The sequence below is a fragment of the Lactuca saligna genome, chromosome 3 (assembly GCF_052625555.1).
Source record: "Lactuca saligna cultivar CGN05327 chromosome 3, ASM5262555v1, whole genome shotgun sequence".
NCBI classification, from domain to species: domain Eukaryota; kingdom Viridiplantae; phylum Streptophyta; class Magnoliopsida; order Asterales; family Asteraceae; genus Lactuca; species Lactuca saligna.
Window position 1 is genome coordinate 29661632 of NC_136419.1, and position 18865 is coordinate 29680496.

An 18865-nucleotide genomic window follows, 5' to 3' on the forward strand; every position below is an offset into this window, starting at 1 on the left:
AGGATATTTGTAGCCCTTTGTTTGTTGAATATATGAAGCTTTTCCATTTCCTTGCAACATTAGTTTCCCATACATAATACGTGAGTAGTGTGCGTTATTAATGGACCTGATCCTGCAATTGGTATCAGAGCGAAGGTTGAATAGGGCCAGTTTAAGAGTCGAATTTTGAAGGAGGAAGGAGACTCTGACTGCAGGGCTGTGAGAGTAGCAGAAGCAGCGGATCGATAACTATTTCGGAGGTTAAAATTAGAACCAAGGTTTGTTTGTCACCGATTTTTTCCTACGGGGAGCAATAGCGGGGGCCCATTTTGGGACTCGTCTGAGAAGTTAAAGTTTCATCAGGTCAACCGTTGTCGTAGGAAGACGTGAAGTATCGTTCGAGACAACGGAGGTGACTCGTGATGAAAATAGTCGGTCTGTAGTTGTTAGTTGTGATCAAAAGGAAGTATATATGGTATTTAAGGCAAGCTCGATGGTAGGTTGTCGGTTGGTCACCAGAAAATAGAGAGATTAACCATTTTGTGAAGGAAAAAGGACGGAGAGACTTCAATACAGGTGACATTGAATCGGTTCTTTTGGCACGGGAAAGAAAACGGTAGTAGCAGGTCGCTTTGTTTTCTTGATTGGTGGAATAATGCTCTCGTTTCATAGAAGTGTTATGTGCAAACATGTTCTGTGTGGTGACAAACAACAACCATGTATGGAGGACTTTGGACCTGACCAAGGTGAAGGTCATGGTTCCAGGAAAAGTCGGGATGGTTCGAGAAGATAGTGATTCAACGTTGCTGTGAGTGAATGGTGTGAACAACTGACTAAGTGGGTGATTGTTGGGTTAATCAGTTTGTTCGCGGATCATGCAGGTCACGGGTCAACAAGTATGCAGTTGAATAGTTCACTTGGGTCAAGTATTTTCTTTATGCACAAGGTGAATAAGGAAGTGTAAGTTGAGGTTAATTGACTAATTCATAAGGTGCACATTGGTTTAAGAATGTGAGTCAATCCATGAACCGATCCTTTAGGTAGCAATAACTAACTAGGTAGTATTTTATTCCATATCTTCTACTCCCACGATTGCTTATTTTATTGTTTTTTGGGAGTGTATGTAAGGCTATTTATAGCCCTTTGTTTATTAAATACATGAAGCTTTTCCATTTCCTTGCAACGCTTAGTTTTCTATACATAATACGTAAGTAGTGTGCGTTGTGTGTGTTATTAAGGGACCTGATCCTACAACATGCAAGCTGGTATTAGAAGAAATGACGCTGATGCCTCTACGTGTAAGATGTTATGTGCTAATTACACATGAGTTCTTTATTTCACCATTATGGGCGTGTTTGGTAGGGAACTTTTGGAAGCGTTTGGGAGCTTCTAACTTTTATATTTTGACAAAACGCTCTACTTTAAACAAAAAACTTCGTTTGGTAGTACGAACGTTTAACTTTTATTTTAAATAAAACGTTCCAAATCTAAAAGCTACTTCATATAACGTTTAACAAAACGCTACTAAGCTTTTGAAATCAATTTTCATAATTACCCTTAAAAGTATATTTATATATTTATTTATTTTTAATCGATTGTCCTTTTATATAATTTTATATATTTCAAAAACTTTCAGTTACTTTTACAAAACACCATATAACAAATAAAAGTTACAGCTTCTCACTATCAGCTATCGGCTATACGCTACCCACTACTCATTTCCAGCTAACAGTTACTTTTACCAAACATGTCCTATCTCTTTGGAGATTAATCTTGGGAGTCCTTTAAAAAAAAGGGATATCCACTTTGCAGGCTATAGAAAACTTAAGGTTCCTAGGATTTGTTTGATATCATACTATAGAAAACTTAAGGTTCCTAGGATTTGTTTGATATCATATACTGCATCTATTTATATTGTTTACCTTTTTAATGATGTTTTTGTGAATATTTTGATGCTAATAAGAGTGTACTAATATTTTTATAATGTTTTCCCCAAATTGAGTTTAGAATACTTTAAAAAGGTTTTTTTTAGATGATAAGTGTTAAAAAAAATTGTGACAATTTAGAAAGAGTAGAAGTTAAAAGGGCAAAATTGAAAATACAAAATTGGATCTATCAATCCATTAACTTTTGATTTGAAAAAGTTAAATGTATTGAAGATTACCGGACAATGATTGACTGTTAGGTTTTTCATCATATTTATAGAATGAACAACTACTTTATTAAAAATTATAAAATTAAATTCCTTCAACAAACATTTCAACGGTTAGATTCGATATTAATCATTACATTCATTAGATTACGCCAAATCTTCTTCAAGCGACTATATTGCATCGCTTGTTGATGTTTGAGTACAACTTGTGTTTAGAAATCTTATAAGTTATATCACTCACAAGTCACAAGTGAAAACAATAATAAAACCATCTTTAAAAGATTGGATTCTCTAACAGGCTCTTGAAAATGCTGTTGAATGTAAGACATGACTAATCAATTTTTCAATTAAGTTTTCTAAAATCTACTTAACTAATTTTGCATTACATAATAAAGAAACGAGTAAACTAATTATTCATAGCCAAAGGGCTCCTGCTTTCTTCAGAAGTGGCACAAGTGTCCCATTGATATGCGCAGCCATCACTCTATCCATCGTCCCCACTAGTTTCCCGCCGATAAACACCACCGGAACCGCCGTGGAGTTGCCCAGAAGTCTCACCAGAGCCTTCTCTATCTCTCTCCCTCTGATGGGATCCTCATCGAGCTCGTAAACAGTCGGGTTCACACCCATCCCGGAGAAGAGGCTCTTCACAGCGTAGCACATACAGCAGGTGCTCAGACTGAATATTACCACCGCACTTTGTGACGCCAGCTTTGCCACCCTCTCTAACGGATCAAATGCCACCGTGGGGTGGTGCCTTACAGCCATGTAGTTGCAGTAATAACCGGTGGTGGGGGTACTCCTCCATGACTCCGCTGCAGCTGCTGCTTGATATTGCATTGTGTTTTTTTAATTAGTTGTAGTGGTGATGAGTGAATAATGACGATGATGTGATAGTCGATCGGTATTAATGGCGAAAAGGTGGAGAGTTTGATATGAATACGATGATGGTGGAGATGGTGGTGAACGGTGAATGTGGTGGTGGTTATATAGGGATTGACTTTACCTGTTGGTAAAGAGGAAGAGGGTGAGGGGGGACATAAATCTCATATCCCGATAAAAGTATCCAAAACATTTTACAACATATTTTCCATGTTGATTATAGAAAAAATATTATTCAATTTTAAGAATACAAGTTTCACAATAACATTTTAAATAAACATATACCTCTTTCTGGTAGAAAAATAATAAACTAAAGTCAAAGTTATTAACAGAAAAAAGCTATTGATTTACTTGTATTTATTTTTTTAAATTTGTTTGTAATAGATTATGCTTTCATTTCATTGTTATTTTCTAAGTTCAATTGTGATTTTTTAAGATGATTATAGTTCAAAGTCAGCCATATCATTTACTTTTAATCAGTAATGTACTTTATTAACGTTACATTTACGTATCTTTCATTTTATTTTTTAATTATTAAAATTTTATCTCATACAATAATCTAGTAGCAACACTTACACATAAATACTAACTATAAACTAAACCCATTTTAAAGATTTCAGTGCAACATTTCTAATGATTTACTTGGTATAATTTGAGAAGATGCATAATATCACTCCAAAACTTACACTAGTTTCCAATATTTTAGTAGGAGATGATTTTTACATCAGAACATCAAATTCGATGTTTTCATGTATACACTCGAGCGACTAAGATTTTTATTCTAATTTATTTTTTTGATTATTATTTTTGTAGAAAAAGGTTAAAAATAGAAATACCTAGGGGTATTTTGGGGGTTCTAGGAATGAGACAAGACAACATAATTATAGGGAGTAGGAGTATATGAAAATTAACAAATTAATGTTTGATTGTATGATAACAAGGAGGCAAAATAGCTTAGACTGTATAAAGTTGGTGCTACGTTGCTTTCTCATGTCTAATTTAAACATGTACAAACACACACACATACATACATATATATATATATATATATATATATATATATATATATATATATATATATATATATATATATATATATATATATATATATATATATATATATATATATATGTGCAGGTGGCTGCGTATGTCCTTGTTGTCGGAGGTCTACCTTTTATCTTTATGTGTACTATTTTCATGCCAAACGTGCAGCAACCACATGCCAACGTATACACAAGTTCAATGTCTATCCTTTTTTCCTTACTCATACACCATTATTAATATTTTTATTATAATTTTTAATGATAGATAACCTAGAAGAATCTAATGATTTACGGGCACATGTATATGCTGAGAATATGATAAAGAAAAGATGTGTATAATTTGATTAATTTGACGAGACGAAGGTATAGTAAAAAGTGTGGATTGTGTGGCAGATGATATACTCTCTGCAGCAGGGTGTGTATACCTAAAGCAAAGACATGTGTGCAGTGCAGGGATATATATATGGAAGGGCGGGTTGCGCGTGGTGGTCTTTCACGACCAACAGGCGGCGGAGATGCACTCCTGCCCGGTCATCACCCCTCCTCCTTTTCTGGATCGCTTTCCTTTTATCTTGGTTTTCTTTTCCAAAACACACAACCAAATTAAGCGCAACTTATATTCTTCTAATTTTTTTATACCCATAACTTTTACTTTATTTTATTTTATCGTATTATATGTACATTATATATAAGATTAAACATGAAGTATAAATATTTTGTGATTGTATTTTAAAAAAAAAATTACTTATGACTTATGATGGTAAATTTAAAAAAAGAAAAAAAAAGGTTACGATGAAATAAAAAAATTTCTCAACCAAACGAATTATATGGGTGTTATTAACATTTTAGTTAAAAGTGAATAAGGAAATGACACGATATTTAGGATTACACGTCTATCATTACAATACATTCTTTCAACTGAAATACGCTAAAGTTATGGTTTCTAAAGAATCAAATCAAACATGTTGATTATAAACATATGTCGAATGTTATTGAAGCGACATATATAATCATAAAGCGGGATAGTCTCAGAACAATTCTCACTATAAAAGAATTATGATCGGCGACAATAACAGAGAAAACTTATAATTTTTGAGAGAAGGAAGAAGAATGGATCGTTGAAGGTCGAGTTTTAGGTTGCGGGAAAATTGTCGGTCAAAATTCATGAATATTTCTGATAACCCATTAACATTGGATGATGATGAGTTCGTCATTCCTCATACAGGTTAGAATCGAGAAACTCATTATTAAAGAATGTAAATATGCTCGAAGAATGTATTAAAAATATGGGTTTTATGCACCCTGTCAAACGAATCTTCATATAATGCAAAACTATGTATGAAAGAGATTTTTGGCAAGGGTTTATGAAAAATACTTCATAGCGTTTAAAATCAGAAATTTGACAAAAAAATTGTAACTTTATAAAACCGATTTTTTAATGGCTTCGTATAAAATTTAATAATCAGACTCTTCATGAATTTATGATCTTGTAAGAAAGATGTTTGTAAGAAACAATTTGATGTCAAACTTCAAAACTTCTATAATTGCACAATTTGTTATGCTACATGAGTATAATAAAACGTAACATTCCAAATATTCAATCCAAAATTTTTATATTTAAATAAAATAAAATTTATCAACCAAAATCATTTCTCAAAAACATGATAAACATCAAATCATACAAAACCATAATACATCATATCGAATCACAACAATAATAAAATCCATCGAAAATCTCTATCAAATCAAAATGTCAATGCATGTGTACAGTGAAGCCACACCATTCTCCTGGCTACTAGAGTAAACTGAAAACATTTAAAATAATTTAATGAATAATCAAAAAGTTTGATGAACTCATCAAGATATCACATACATCACAATACTTGTGTAGTTGTTATAATCCAACCAAAGTCTTTTTTTTAAAGAAAGTCCGACCAAAGTCTTACATCCATGTGTGATTACTATAGTCTTAATTGTTATAGTCTAATTATAGTCTTGACTTTTATAGTCTAACTATAATTTTGACTGCTATAGTCTAATTATAGTTAATTGCTATAGTCTAACTACAGTCTCGTATATTATAGTCCAACTGCAATCTTTCATACAACTGGTATAGTCTAATTATAGTCTTTCATACAAACATACCGATACTACTGCTAATATTAAGGTGTCACTTTATAAATGCGTAGTCATATGTAGTCGGGAAATAAGATAGACGGTCGAATAGTTGTTCCTACCCAAAAGTAATATATCAAACAAGAGCCATAAAATAATGAAACACCCCAAAAATACCAAGTGAAATTTTCATTTTAAATAAGAAAAAAATCATTCATTCATTATCCCAAAAGACGATCAGAGTAAAAATACTCTCAAAACATCAGAGTAAAATCATAAACAATCATTGCGTAATAAAATCTTCATGGGATGCTGTATGATCAAGTCAGACTCTCCTTTTGAAACCAAAAGTACCTGAGAACATTTAAACACAAATCGTAAGCACAAAGCTTAATGAGATACCCAAAATATCACATACCATACATATCATTGGGCCTAGCCCTATGGTATATTCCAACCTAACATACAATCATGGGCCTAGTCCCACGATTTCTTTCAACCCAACATACAATCATGGGCTAAACCCTGGGGTTTCTTTCAACCCATCATATACTCATGGTCCTAGCCCCTAGGGCCTAGCCCTTGGGTTTATTTCAAGCCGAACATACAACAATGGGCTTAGCCCTAGGGTTTATTGCAACCCAATCATACAAACATGCAAGAGTCACAAATACAAGTAACATCCTACATACATAATCTAGTAGGCCGACATTGATGCCCTCGACCCACATGTACAATGAGAAGACTCACATGAACTACTCAATAGAATCCCACAACTACCTCAACATCAGAACAACCAACCCAAACTTCCTAAAACCAAATTCATTGTAAAATACTCGATTATACTTAAGTTTGACCAAAATTCAAACTGGCCAACAAGTCAACGGTCAAAGTCAAAGTAAAATTGCCAATCAGTAGCCTTGCATGTTGTGGCCTTCCTTGGCCATGCCATGGGCACGAAATGCCAAAATAATCGCTAATCCCCCAGTTTCCATGTCGTGATAGCCTAAAGCCACGCCATGGAGACTGGTATTGACCGCTCAACGTGCTTAATCCATTTTCTTCTGATTTCAAGAGCTCCAAAGCTCAAATCTAATCATTTCCAAGGTCTTAATGGATAAAGTTTCTAAATTTATCCATTAGGAAGGTCCAAACCATCAAGATTTAGATTTTAAGTCTCAAAGGGACCCAAAATGCATCTTTTCTAACTTAATCCATTAAGTCCAAGTCTCCAACTTCCTTATATGAATCAACAAGATGTTAAGAGGGATAAAGTTTCCAAATTTAGCCATAATAATGTCCTAAACATTTAAGATCTAAACTTTAATACACCAAAATGGCCTAAAGGACCAAGATAACTTGTACGACTAAAAGGGAAGGCAAAAGATTATAACTTTCCTAGTCGATGGGGTCCAAGAAATATTCTAAAATGACCAAAATATGTTGGAGTCCATTCAAATCCAAGATCACTCATAAAAAGGACCAAAAGCGCCAAAACCCCCCAAATGATAAGATCTAATGAGCTAGATAGCAAGATCGGAACTTTATACTCACAATAGTCTAGAAATGTAGTGCGTTTGATGGATCCAAAAATGAAGCATAATTCCTTGAAAGTAAAATTACCTTCTTGATCTTCTTATTTCATCAAAATATCATGGAAATCATCCAAAAGAGGAGAGATGAGAGATGAGAAGCTCAAATCTTGAAGGAGAAGGCTAGGGTTTCTCCCAAGAGGTTCTAGATGACGGAGGCTAATAAAGTGCTCAAAATGCGGTAACTTAAACTTAAATACGTTGAAAACCCTAAAACATCATGGGGTTGGGCCTGAATGATCTCCACGTCGTGGGGTCTAATCCCCACGTCATGGCCACGACTTTCACCCAAGCCCACATCAACTTCAAATAGTCATAACTTATTCGTTTCAACCTTTTTTTTAGAGATCTTTTTATCCACGGAAAGTTATTAACGAGGCCTACACTTTTATCTAGTTAATTTTGGCTTAACACACGTCGAACTAAAAACCATAACCTATGCAAGAAGCCTATCATATGACTTTCCTATTTTACCCATTAGTTCCAAAACATAAAACAAGTGGTTAGATCGCATAACTAATATCATCAACATCCAATAGGGTCTAAACCTTATTCCCTTGAGCCTAAGGCCTTTACTTTATCCATTTATTGCCCATGATCCCAAAATAAGAAACCTCTCAAAACAGGGTGTTAACTCTCCTCCACTTAAACTGGATTTCATCTTCGAAATCTAATTTTGTTAGAATCTCTGAAAACAATGCCAACATATTCCATAAGCTCCCTATAACCACTTCGAACTCAAATCATCTATACATAAAACTAAAGAGATCACTCGGAAACCCACTCTTGCTAACAAACAACCCAATATTCTTGAAAATACTTAACCGCAACCATAATCTTTCTCTTCCGAAGTGTAATACGAAACTTGCAGTGAGAACCACTCAAATCGGGAACTCTCAAAACCTAAGACTGATGAAATGCATGGAAGAAGTCCTAGTGGAGTCAAGAATAGATTTTATGATTGCTTGGACACTTTCAAGTGTGTTAACTTGTTTTGTGATTTTAGGAATAAGAACTTGGTAATGCGAGACAAAATTTAGGACATGTATGAGTAGGTATGGAAGGTAGTATGAGCCCATACTACCGGATACCCATGATTCATACTTAAACCAAGATGAGTCACAAAATTACTAAATCACTACTAATTGACTTCATTTTGTTCATGTCTGTCGTTATCATTGTTTCGGTAATGACTAAGAGGATGAATGGATTACGACCCTAGTGGTCATATCGAATCGAGTACGAATTGAGAAAAAGTATTCGGAGTAAGTTAATTGGTTTAGAGACCCATGATCGATGTAGCATCCTACTTAAGTCAAGAGATTAAAGGAAAAGATATTCAAAGCGATCGATAAAGGTATCACAGTCGTCGTTAAGATCAAGCAGTTTGTAGCTAGAAGTGTTACATGCAAGAATGTGATTATAACACATTAGAAAATAAAGGAAGGTATATTATGTGATGGAATCTGACTCAAAGCGTGACATCCCCATTTTCACGGCCAGAAAAGACCGATTTTGTTTATGCTTTATAAAAAATTAGAGTACCTCTTTTAATAAAAATGTTGCGGAATTTGTTCCCAGTCAAACATGATAAATACGTTATCAAAGCATTTCCGAAGAAAAATATTTTTATTCATTTAAAAACATTTGGGATGTCATCATCAATACAGAAACATAAGCATAAACAGAACTTACATTCATTATCACTAGTGATTTATATCTCCTTAATCTCTCAGTGTAATGTGACTTCATATCAACACCTGTGATCTAAATAAACTGAGTGGGTCAGGTTGGGAAACTTGGTGAGTATATAGAGTTTTCAACCCACAATAATATAATTATTATGTTTAAACATCAACCAATCAACCTAATTACTCATCCCCATTATCTTCCTTACTCTTAAGGGTTTACCCTAAGAGTCATCTATCCTGCATTCGTTCCTTTCGAAGTCCCTTGCTTTCAGGGTTTATAAGACAGACACTAATTCCATAGCTGCCAATGCACTAAATCCATAGCTGCTAATGTTAATTTATCAGGTACTAAATCCATAGCTACCAATGTAGGTACTAAGTCCATAGCTACCAATGTTTATCTAACAGGCACTAAGTCCATAGCTACCATGTACTAATTCCATAACTACCAACACCTAACAGGTACTAAATCCATAGCCACCCGTGTTTACCTAATAGGTACTATGTCCATAGCTACCAGTGTTTATCTAATAGGCACTAAGTTCATAGTTGCCGATGTTATTTATTAGGCACTAAGTCTATAGCTGCTAATGTTTACTCACATCATCTTTTATATCTCATTATTCATCTACCCATGTCATACCCAACATATTTGTAGATATAAAATACATATACAGTTTAAATCATTTAAAACATGTATAAAATCGTTCATCCAGCATAGATAGCAAGTATACAGATGATATGCACACGTAGCACGTGGTTTAAATAAAATACTTCATATCTACGTGTAAGATGAAAGTAACTATCCACTGACTTGAAAATGTGGTGATTTCGAACTCAGACAACGCTTTGTTTCATAAAAATAATTTCCTTCGACGAAACCTAGTATTATTACCACTAGAGTTTAGTCTATTATTCGTGGAGACTAATTAATAGTCTAGCTATTATTACTATTGTATAAGCGTTAAACAATATTTATATAACCCATAATAATAGCCCAAGTAGTTATTATAAGTTCCCAATAATGTTACTATAATTAAATAAAAGTTATATTAAAAATAGCGTAGACATAACTCACTTACAGCGAATTTTATAGAAAATCGGGCTTTGCTTGGAGCAGCATTCCCGAGCCGAAAAACTCTTCTTCTCGGAGCCATCGAGCACTCTGGGGCTTCCGCCTCGTGCTAGGGAGGTTCCCTAGGATTTTTTTTGGGGGGGGGGGGGGGGGTGTTCGGGGCTAGAGAGAGGTTCTATAGAGAGTGTAAAATAAGAAAGAATGGGAAAGGTGTGAAGAAAATGAAGGTGGGAGAGGTTCTATTTATAGGTTGAAATATCGCTGAACTTGGTTCCACATGTCACCATCTGGTGGCAAGACTTGGGGAAAAAGCAATGGCCAAGATTGTGCCACGTCACCCATTTTCGCACAACACACTTCCGACTTCTAAAATTTGTAACTTTCACATACGAGCTTCATTTTTGACGTTATTTATATCCACGCGTAGGTAAAAATAAGATCTACAACTTTCATTTTGACTCCGTCGGCTATTTCTCGACCAATCATAGATTTAACAGTACGAGGAGATTATACTATTAAATATCCGTGTAAAATTCATAACTTCTACATATGGACTCTGTTTTTGTCTGTCTTTTTACTATTGAGTTCCTAGTAATGAGGTCTTCAACTCTCGTGTAGGTCGCTTAGGCTAAAAATAGCTCAAACTAAAATTCGAGTTTCAAGTCGTGCAATGCTATGTCAAATCTTAGAAAATTCATAACTTCCTCATATGAAGTCAGATTTGGGTGTTCTTTTTTTGTGTGTTCTCTGTTTAACGTATACTACTACTTTTGTTTAGATCACTAAGGCTAAAAAGTCTTCCATCGTAAATTCATTATTTACGTCTCCCGGTATCGTGCCTATTTTGCCATAAAACTTTGATGGGCCATAACTTATTCGTTATAACTTGGATTTCGGCGTTCTTTATATGTACGGAACTCTCGAGACGTATTCTACAACTTGGTTAAGATTATTTATTCTAAATAATCTCTTGTTGAAAAGTCATTTTCGACCCCTATTATCTCTAAATTGACTAGCCCGGATCTACGGGCGTTACAATTATCTCCCCCTTAGGATGATTACGTTCCCGGAACCATCAACGAAACAGGGCTCACATGATGACTCCATACATTATCTCTTCATCCTAAGTAATAACCGTAACTTTGATGTTTCTTCGAACGAGTATCTAACTCTAAGACTTCCTGACTGCAGGCGGTGCCCGATCTTGGACCCGCTCTCTATCTCATGTTTGACATCCAATCATGATCTTCATGTCACGATCTCGATCCTTATTGGAGACTCCTTATTTAATAAACTTGAGATAAGTTTCTTCCTTCGATTATCATAATAGACCGATGGGTCATGTTCTAATGACCTTTCATCGTATGATGCATTGCTTGGACTCAGGTCTTTTAGAGTCAAATTCCAGAACAAACTATACCTTCCTTCATGTTCTAATCACATCTTAAAAGGTAGCTTTTCTAGCTACAAGCGACTATCCGATACCTCTACCGATCGCTTTGATTATTTTTTATTTCAATCTTCTAGCTTAAGTCAGATGCTACATCAAACTTGTTTCTCTGAACAACATAACATACTTATCGTAGTCATACTCAATTCGATATGACCACTAGGGTCGAAATAACAATCATCTTCTTAGTCATTACCAAAACGATGGTAACGAAATATTTGAATAAAACGGTATCAATTACTAGCTTCTTGGTAACCTTGTGACTTTCCATGATCCAAGCGCGAGTCCTGTGCTTCCGGTAGTATAGGCCTATACTACCATTCACACCTATCGATACTCGTCCCAAGTATTGTCTCGCGGTTTCCCAAGTTACCCTACAAAAATTCACATAACAGTTTGACACACTAGATAACAAAACGAAGGTTTTATTATTTCTTGAAACTATTACCTAGGCGTTCAAGTTCGCCATAGACTATGCCTCTAATAGGCTACACCATACGATACTATCCACACAACTACTGCATAACTCGATCTCTGGATATGAAGTCCTCATCCTTGAGTCCTTTCGTTGTTTTCTGCTTCGTCGAGGATCATGTGGAATGCCTTTGGCCTTGGTGGTGTATCTGGCCTCGCTGCTCTATCTTACCTCGGGCACTCTCTAGACATGTGCCCCTTGCCTCCACATTCGTAGCACACCTTATCATTATGTGTACAATCCTTGGAATAATGACCGGTCCTCCCACACTTGTAACAAGTCACTTCTTCGTTGCATCTCCCACAATGCTTCTTCTTTCACTTATCACACCATCTCGCTTCACCTCTTTCTCCTCCTCCAATATTTGAGAATTTGATCTCCTTGTTGGACCTTGAAGATCCTTCAAACTTCCACTTTTCTCTTGCCTTATCTTTTTCTAGACCCTTTTCTCTTATCTGGGTCTCTACGTTCTTAGCTGCTCTAACGACTGTTTTCAAAGTAGTTGCCATTTTGACTGTTGGGCCAAAGTCTGTGGGTAGTCCATTAGCAAACCTATTGATCTTGGAGAGTTCAGTAGGCACCAAGTAGGGGAATAGCTTCATCCTCTCGGTGAATGCGGTGACATACTCATCCACACTCATCTTTCCTTTCTTCAGGTTCTGAAATTCTTTGTTTAGGTCTATCAAATCTATCTCTGAGTAGTACTGCATTTTCAACTGCTCCACGAATGCTTCCCTAGACATTCACATGGCTTCTCCTCGTGGCATTGTATCTGCCAACAACTTCCACCAACTTAGCTCTCCAGTCTTTAGTTGTCTGACTGCAAACACGGTCTTTTGCCTATCACTACAGTCACAAGTTTCAAACACCATCTCCATTTCGGAGATCTAGTCCATAATCTCAACTAGCTTCGAGCTTCCAAAAAGGCTTGGTGGCTTGGCACCCAAGAAGTTCTTATACATTCATCCATCCTTGTCGTTTCCCCTCTACGGGCCATTCCTTCGTTCTTGAGTCCCAACTTGACTTATAGGGCGAATATAGTTCCCTTCCTCCGATTGCTCAGGAATCGGCTCAGGTTTATCAATGGGCATGGTAGGTTTGTCCCTATTTTCATGTAACATACTCCTCATTTCTTCCCTTTTTTCAGCTAACATAGCCCGAAGCATGGCTTGTACTCCATCCATGGTGATTGGTTCAGGTGCAGCTTCTACTACAACAAGTATTTGCTCAATCACTAGGGGCTGTTGATTCCTATTTCCATTTGCGTTCCCGACTCCACTTCAGGTTCTTGTCATTTTGATCTATACACCAATTCAGACGTTCGGTGTGTAATGACGAGTTAAGATAGGAAAGATTTTATTTACGATCGACATGTATATCTCCCTACTACTCTGAAAATTTACATGCCAATTCTAATACCGTAATTAAACGTTTAGAAGTTTGAACACGTAAACTTTCCAGATCCGGTCGGCAATAGACCATAGATCCGATATTACATTTAGCACATAAAACCATGTTAGGCATTTTCAGTAAATAAGCTAGTGATTGTGTCTATTTAGGTGTATTACCTAAGACACACTCCTCACAATCATTGCTTAGCATTCAAAGTTTAAGTCTAGAAATAAATCCATATTCCTAGTTCGCTTAAACTAATGCTCTGATACCAACTGTGACATCCCCATTTTCACGGCCAGAAAAGACTGATTTTGTTTATGCTTTATAAAAATCAGAGTACCTCTTTTAATAAAAATATTGCAGAATTTGTTCCCAGTAAAACATGATAAATACGTTATCAAAGCATTTCCGAAGAAAAGTATTTTTATTCATTTTAAAACATTTGGGATGTCATTGTCAATACAGAAACATAAACATAAACAAAACTTACATTCATTATCGCTAGTAAGTTATATCTCCTTAATCTCTCAGTGTAATGTGACTTCATATCAACACCGGTGACATAAATAAACTGAGTGGGTCAGGTTGGGAAACCTGGTGAGTACATAGGTGTGACATCCCCAAAATCTCGGCCAGAAAAGACCGATTTTCATTTTTGCTTTTAAAATAAATTCAGAGTAAATCCTTTTGATTTGAAAGAGTTGCGGAATTTGTTCCCAAAAACAAAACATGATAAAACAATGTTTACCGAAGCATTTCATAAAAGAAATGTATTTTCATTATAATCAAAACTCGGGGTGTCATGTTCCGATACAGACCAATAAGCATAAACGAATACATTACAAGTGATATAACAAATATAAACATATGCAGACTTGTAAACAAAACAACTTGATGGTTCATCCATCTTACGCCCTTGCGCCACTTCCTGTAATACAAATAAAACTGAGTGGGTCAGGCTTGGGAGTCTGGTGAGCATATAGGGTTTTCAACCCACAATAAATAATTAAATTAATTATTATCAACCCACAATAAATAATTAAATTAATTATTATCAACCAACAATAACCCAGTTACCCATTCCCGTTATTCTCACTTTACGTCCCTAAAATAACTAACACAAGGGACCTAATCTAAGAATATTTTCATCGGGGTGACAACACATGCTGCGGGGTTTCCTCAGCAATATAAGTCAAATAAGGCAACCATGAGGGGGATGGAATACAACGAATGAACACCTAAGTTCATTAACACCTACATGTTATGAGCCTGCTAGCGTTCCACATGACTATCTAGAAAAGTCCGTGGTCGTCATCTAAATTCCGCTAGATGACTGGATCAAACAACAACGAGGCCTCTCATCTGTTTATTACACACCAACTATCTACCCATGTTCTACCCAACATATTAGTAGATAAAAACATACATTTTATACATATTTTCAAAACCTGTATAGCATGCTTGATCAATACATTTTCAATATAACAGATGAGGCACACACACATAACACGTATTTCATATAGAAATAATCATATCTGTAAGATAGAAGAAACTGAATATACATTCACACACATAACAACAAAATATACACATAACACGTATCTCGTATAAAATACTTTATAGTTATACGTTAGGAGAAAGTAACAACGCCTTCGCACGTATAAACGATGATAAACTTAATACACTCAAACCATACTTGTATAATTATTGCGTTTATGAAAGGTAGTATACACTCACTTGATCAGAAGATGATTGGACAGCACTACGACTTGCAGAAGTAGTAATCCACAGCAGATCTGGAAGATGTCTACGAAAATCGAACTTCTCGCGGGCAGAGCTTCGGCTCGGAAACCGTACTTCTCGGGATCTTCGGGATCTCAGGACTCGCTTCAGGACTCGGGAATATTACCGGGGCTTCGGGATGGCTTCGGGGGTAAAAACGCAGAGCTTCGGCACAAAAACGAGAGGAAATTAGCAATTTGGCCGGCTGCCCTCGCATCCTATTTATAGGAAGCTGGAACCCCCTCGTACGCGGGGCGTACAGGCTCCGAAATGCGTCACTACATGCGTCATCCGAAGTGTCGACACTTTGGTTGTACGCGGCGCGTACCTCGGATTAGAGCTATGACTCGTCTTCGGATAATGCCTCCGAATTTTGATTTAAAAATAAATACAAATTAATTAATAAACTTCGGAAATTCATACCTTCTTCATACGAACTCCGTTTTCGACGTTCTTTATATCCACGGAAAGGTGAGACTACGTTCTACAACTTTCGTTTAGACTCCGTTGGCTAATTTTGACTTTATTTTTATTATTTATTTTTAATAGGCCGGGACAAAAGTTTTCGTTATAAATTCATAACTTCTTCGTTTGACGTCCGTTCTCGCCTAACTTTTTATCGCTTTGATACTAACAATGAGATCTTCGATTCTCGTTTAGATCAATAAGGCTAAATATCACTTTAACGTAAATTTTACTTTTTACGTTATTCAGCGTTGCCGGTTCTGTCGCGAAACTTCGACAGGTCATAACTTCCTCGTTATAACTTGGATTTCGGCATTCTTTATATCTTCGGAAACCTTGTTTCAACTACTACAACATTATCTAAAGATATCAAGTTTATTTTACACTTAAATTTTAACGCTTATTTTTATTCTTAATTAATCAAACCACATAATTAAGCAATTAAGCACAAAACACATAATACTGAAATAATACAATCTTATTATTTCAAAACGGGTTACAAAGGTTAACCTAGACCATTACATTGCTAAAAATGGCAAGCCTGGAAACACAGGCGTTACAATTCTGTCCACCTTAGAATGATTCCGTCCCCGGAATCACACATCAACAAACAAATGCGGATAGCGACTCCTCATGTCACTCTCCGTCTCCCAGGTGAGATTCGGCCCATTCGTGTGTTTCCATCGGACAAGCACTAACTCGACCATCTTGCGTCGCAACTTCTTAGTCTTTCGGTCAACAATTGCCTCTGGTTCTTCAATCAACCTTTTGTTCTCATCGATTCTCAACTCAGAAATTGGAATTATATCGGGAACTTCTCCCGTGAACTTTCTCAAATAACACACATGAAAAGTGTTGTGAATTCCATTCTGTTCTTCGGGTAATTCAAGCTTGTAAGCTTGGTTCCCAATTCTCTGAAGAACTTTAAACGGTCCAATAAACCTTGGACTCAACTTTCCCTTTTTACCAAATCTTATAAGTCCCTTCCACGGCGAGACTTTAAGCAAAACCGAATCCCCAACTTCAAAAGTCATCGGTCTTCGCTTTTTGTCAGCATAGCTCTTTTGACGATCCTGAGCCGCTAACATTCTTTCCCTAATTATTTTCAACTTTTCAGCAGTTTGATGAACCATCTCCGGTCCCATAAACTGCTTTTCCCCAGCCTCAAGCCAACAAGACGGCGTACGACACTTTTGTCCATACAAAGCTTGGTAAGGTGCCATCTTAATGCTCGAGTGAAAACTATTGTTATAGGAAAATTCTACCAACGGTAAATGTTCATCCCAATTACCTAGGAATTCCAAGGTACATGCTCTCAGCATATCTTCAAGTGTTTGTATCGTTCTTTCACTCTGACCATCAGTATGCGAATGGTAAGCTGTACTTAAACATAACTTGGTACCCATTTCCTCTTGTAGACTTTTCCAAAACCTTGAGGTGAAACAACTATCACGATCCGACACAATTGTTAGCGGAACACCGTGAAGTCTCACAATTTCCTTCACATAAGAATTCGCAAGCTTTTCCATAGACCATTTCTCCCTGGCTGCTATGAAATGCGCACTCTTAGTGAATCGATCAACGACCACCCAAATCATGTCGTGACCATTCTTTGTTCTGGGTAGTTTAGTGACAAAATCCATAGCAATGTCTTCCCACTTACCCATAGGCACAGGTAAAGGTTCTAAACTCCCATACGGTTTCTGATGTTGTGTCTTGACTCTCGCACAAGTCACACACTCGGCCACATACTTCGCAACATCAAGCTTCATCGTCGGCCACCAGTAGAAGGGTTTCAGGTCCCTATACATTTTAGTGCTACCGGGATGAATCGAATACATGGTCTTGTGAGCTTCTTCCATCAGAAGATCTCTAATTCCTCCTGACTTAGGTACCCAAATACGATCTTGGAATACCTTCAGTCCATGACCGTTTGTACCAAACACCAACGTTTTACCCAAACGTTCCTCCTTTCGGTCATTTTTCTCAGAAGCTTCCTCTTGAGCTTTATTTATACTTTCCACAATGGTCGAGACAACTTCAATTCTCAATGCTCTTGGCCTTTTCCTTTCAAGATTGACTTTCCGACTGAGAGCATCAGCAACAACATTAGCTTTACCGGGATGGTAAAGTATCTCGCAGTCGTAGTCCTTAAGTAATTCCAGCCAGCGTCGTTGCCTCATATTCAATTCCTTCTGATTAAAGAGATATTGGAGACTCTTATGATCAGTGAAAAGTTTGCACTTCGTGCCATAGAGGTAATGCCTCCATATTTTCAGAGCAAAAACTACCGCTGCCAACTCCAAATCATGAGTCGGGTAATTCTTTTCATTCTCTTTCAGCTGTCGAGAGGCATATGCTATCACCTTTTCTCTTTGGGTCAAAACACAACCCAATCCAACCCCAGACGCATCGCTATAAACGACGAAGTCTTCAACTCCATCGGGTAGAGAAAGTATCGGTGCCTCGCATAGCTTCTTCTTTAACTTCTCGAATGCTTCTTTATGCTTCTCACTCCAAGCATAAGCAGCTCCTTTGTGGGTCAAGGCTGTCAATGGAGTAGCAATCGAAGAAAAGCCTTGGATAAACCTTCGGTAATATCCGGCTAATCCTAAAAAGCTTCGAATCTCCGTGGGACTTTTCGGTTGTTCCCATTTCATTACAGCTTCAATCTTTGCTGGATCAACCATTATCCCTTCTTGGTTGACCACGTGACCCAAGAATTGGACTTCACGAATCCAAAAATCACATTTGGAGAACTTAGCATAC

The 18865-nt window shown here is 36.6% G+C and overlaps 1 protein-coding gene across 1 annotated transcript; it reads right to left on the minus strand.

Moving 5' to 3' along the window:
- Positions 1-2382: 2382 nt before the first annotated feature.
- Positions 2383-3137, minus strand: LOC145033508 (glutaredoxin-C1-like). Its single transcript, XM_078982101.1, has one exon. It carries the CDS (start codon positions 2969-2971, stop codon positions 2546-2548), a length of 426 nt encoding a protein of 141 aa, XP_078838227.1. The 5' UTR covers positions 2972-3137; the 3' UTR covers positions 2383-2545.
- Between the last annotated feature and the right edge of the window lie 15728 nt (positions 3138-18865).

What these genes read in the sequence shown, in the direction of transcription:
- LOC145033508 (XM_078982101.1), bottom strand. Translation starts at nt 2,971, where the DNA reads ATGCAATATCAAGCAGCAGCTGCAGCGGAGTCATGGAGGAGTACCCCC.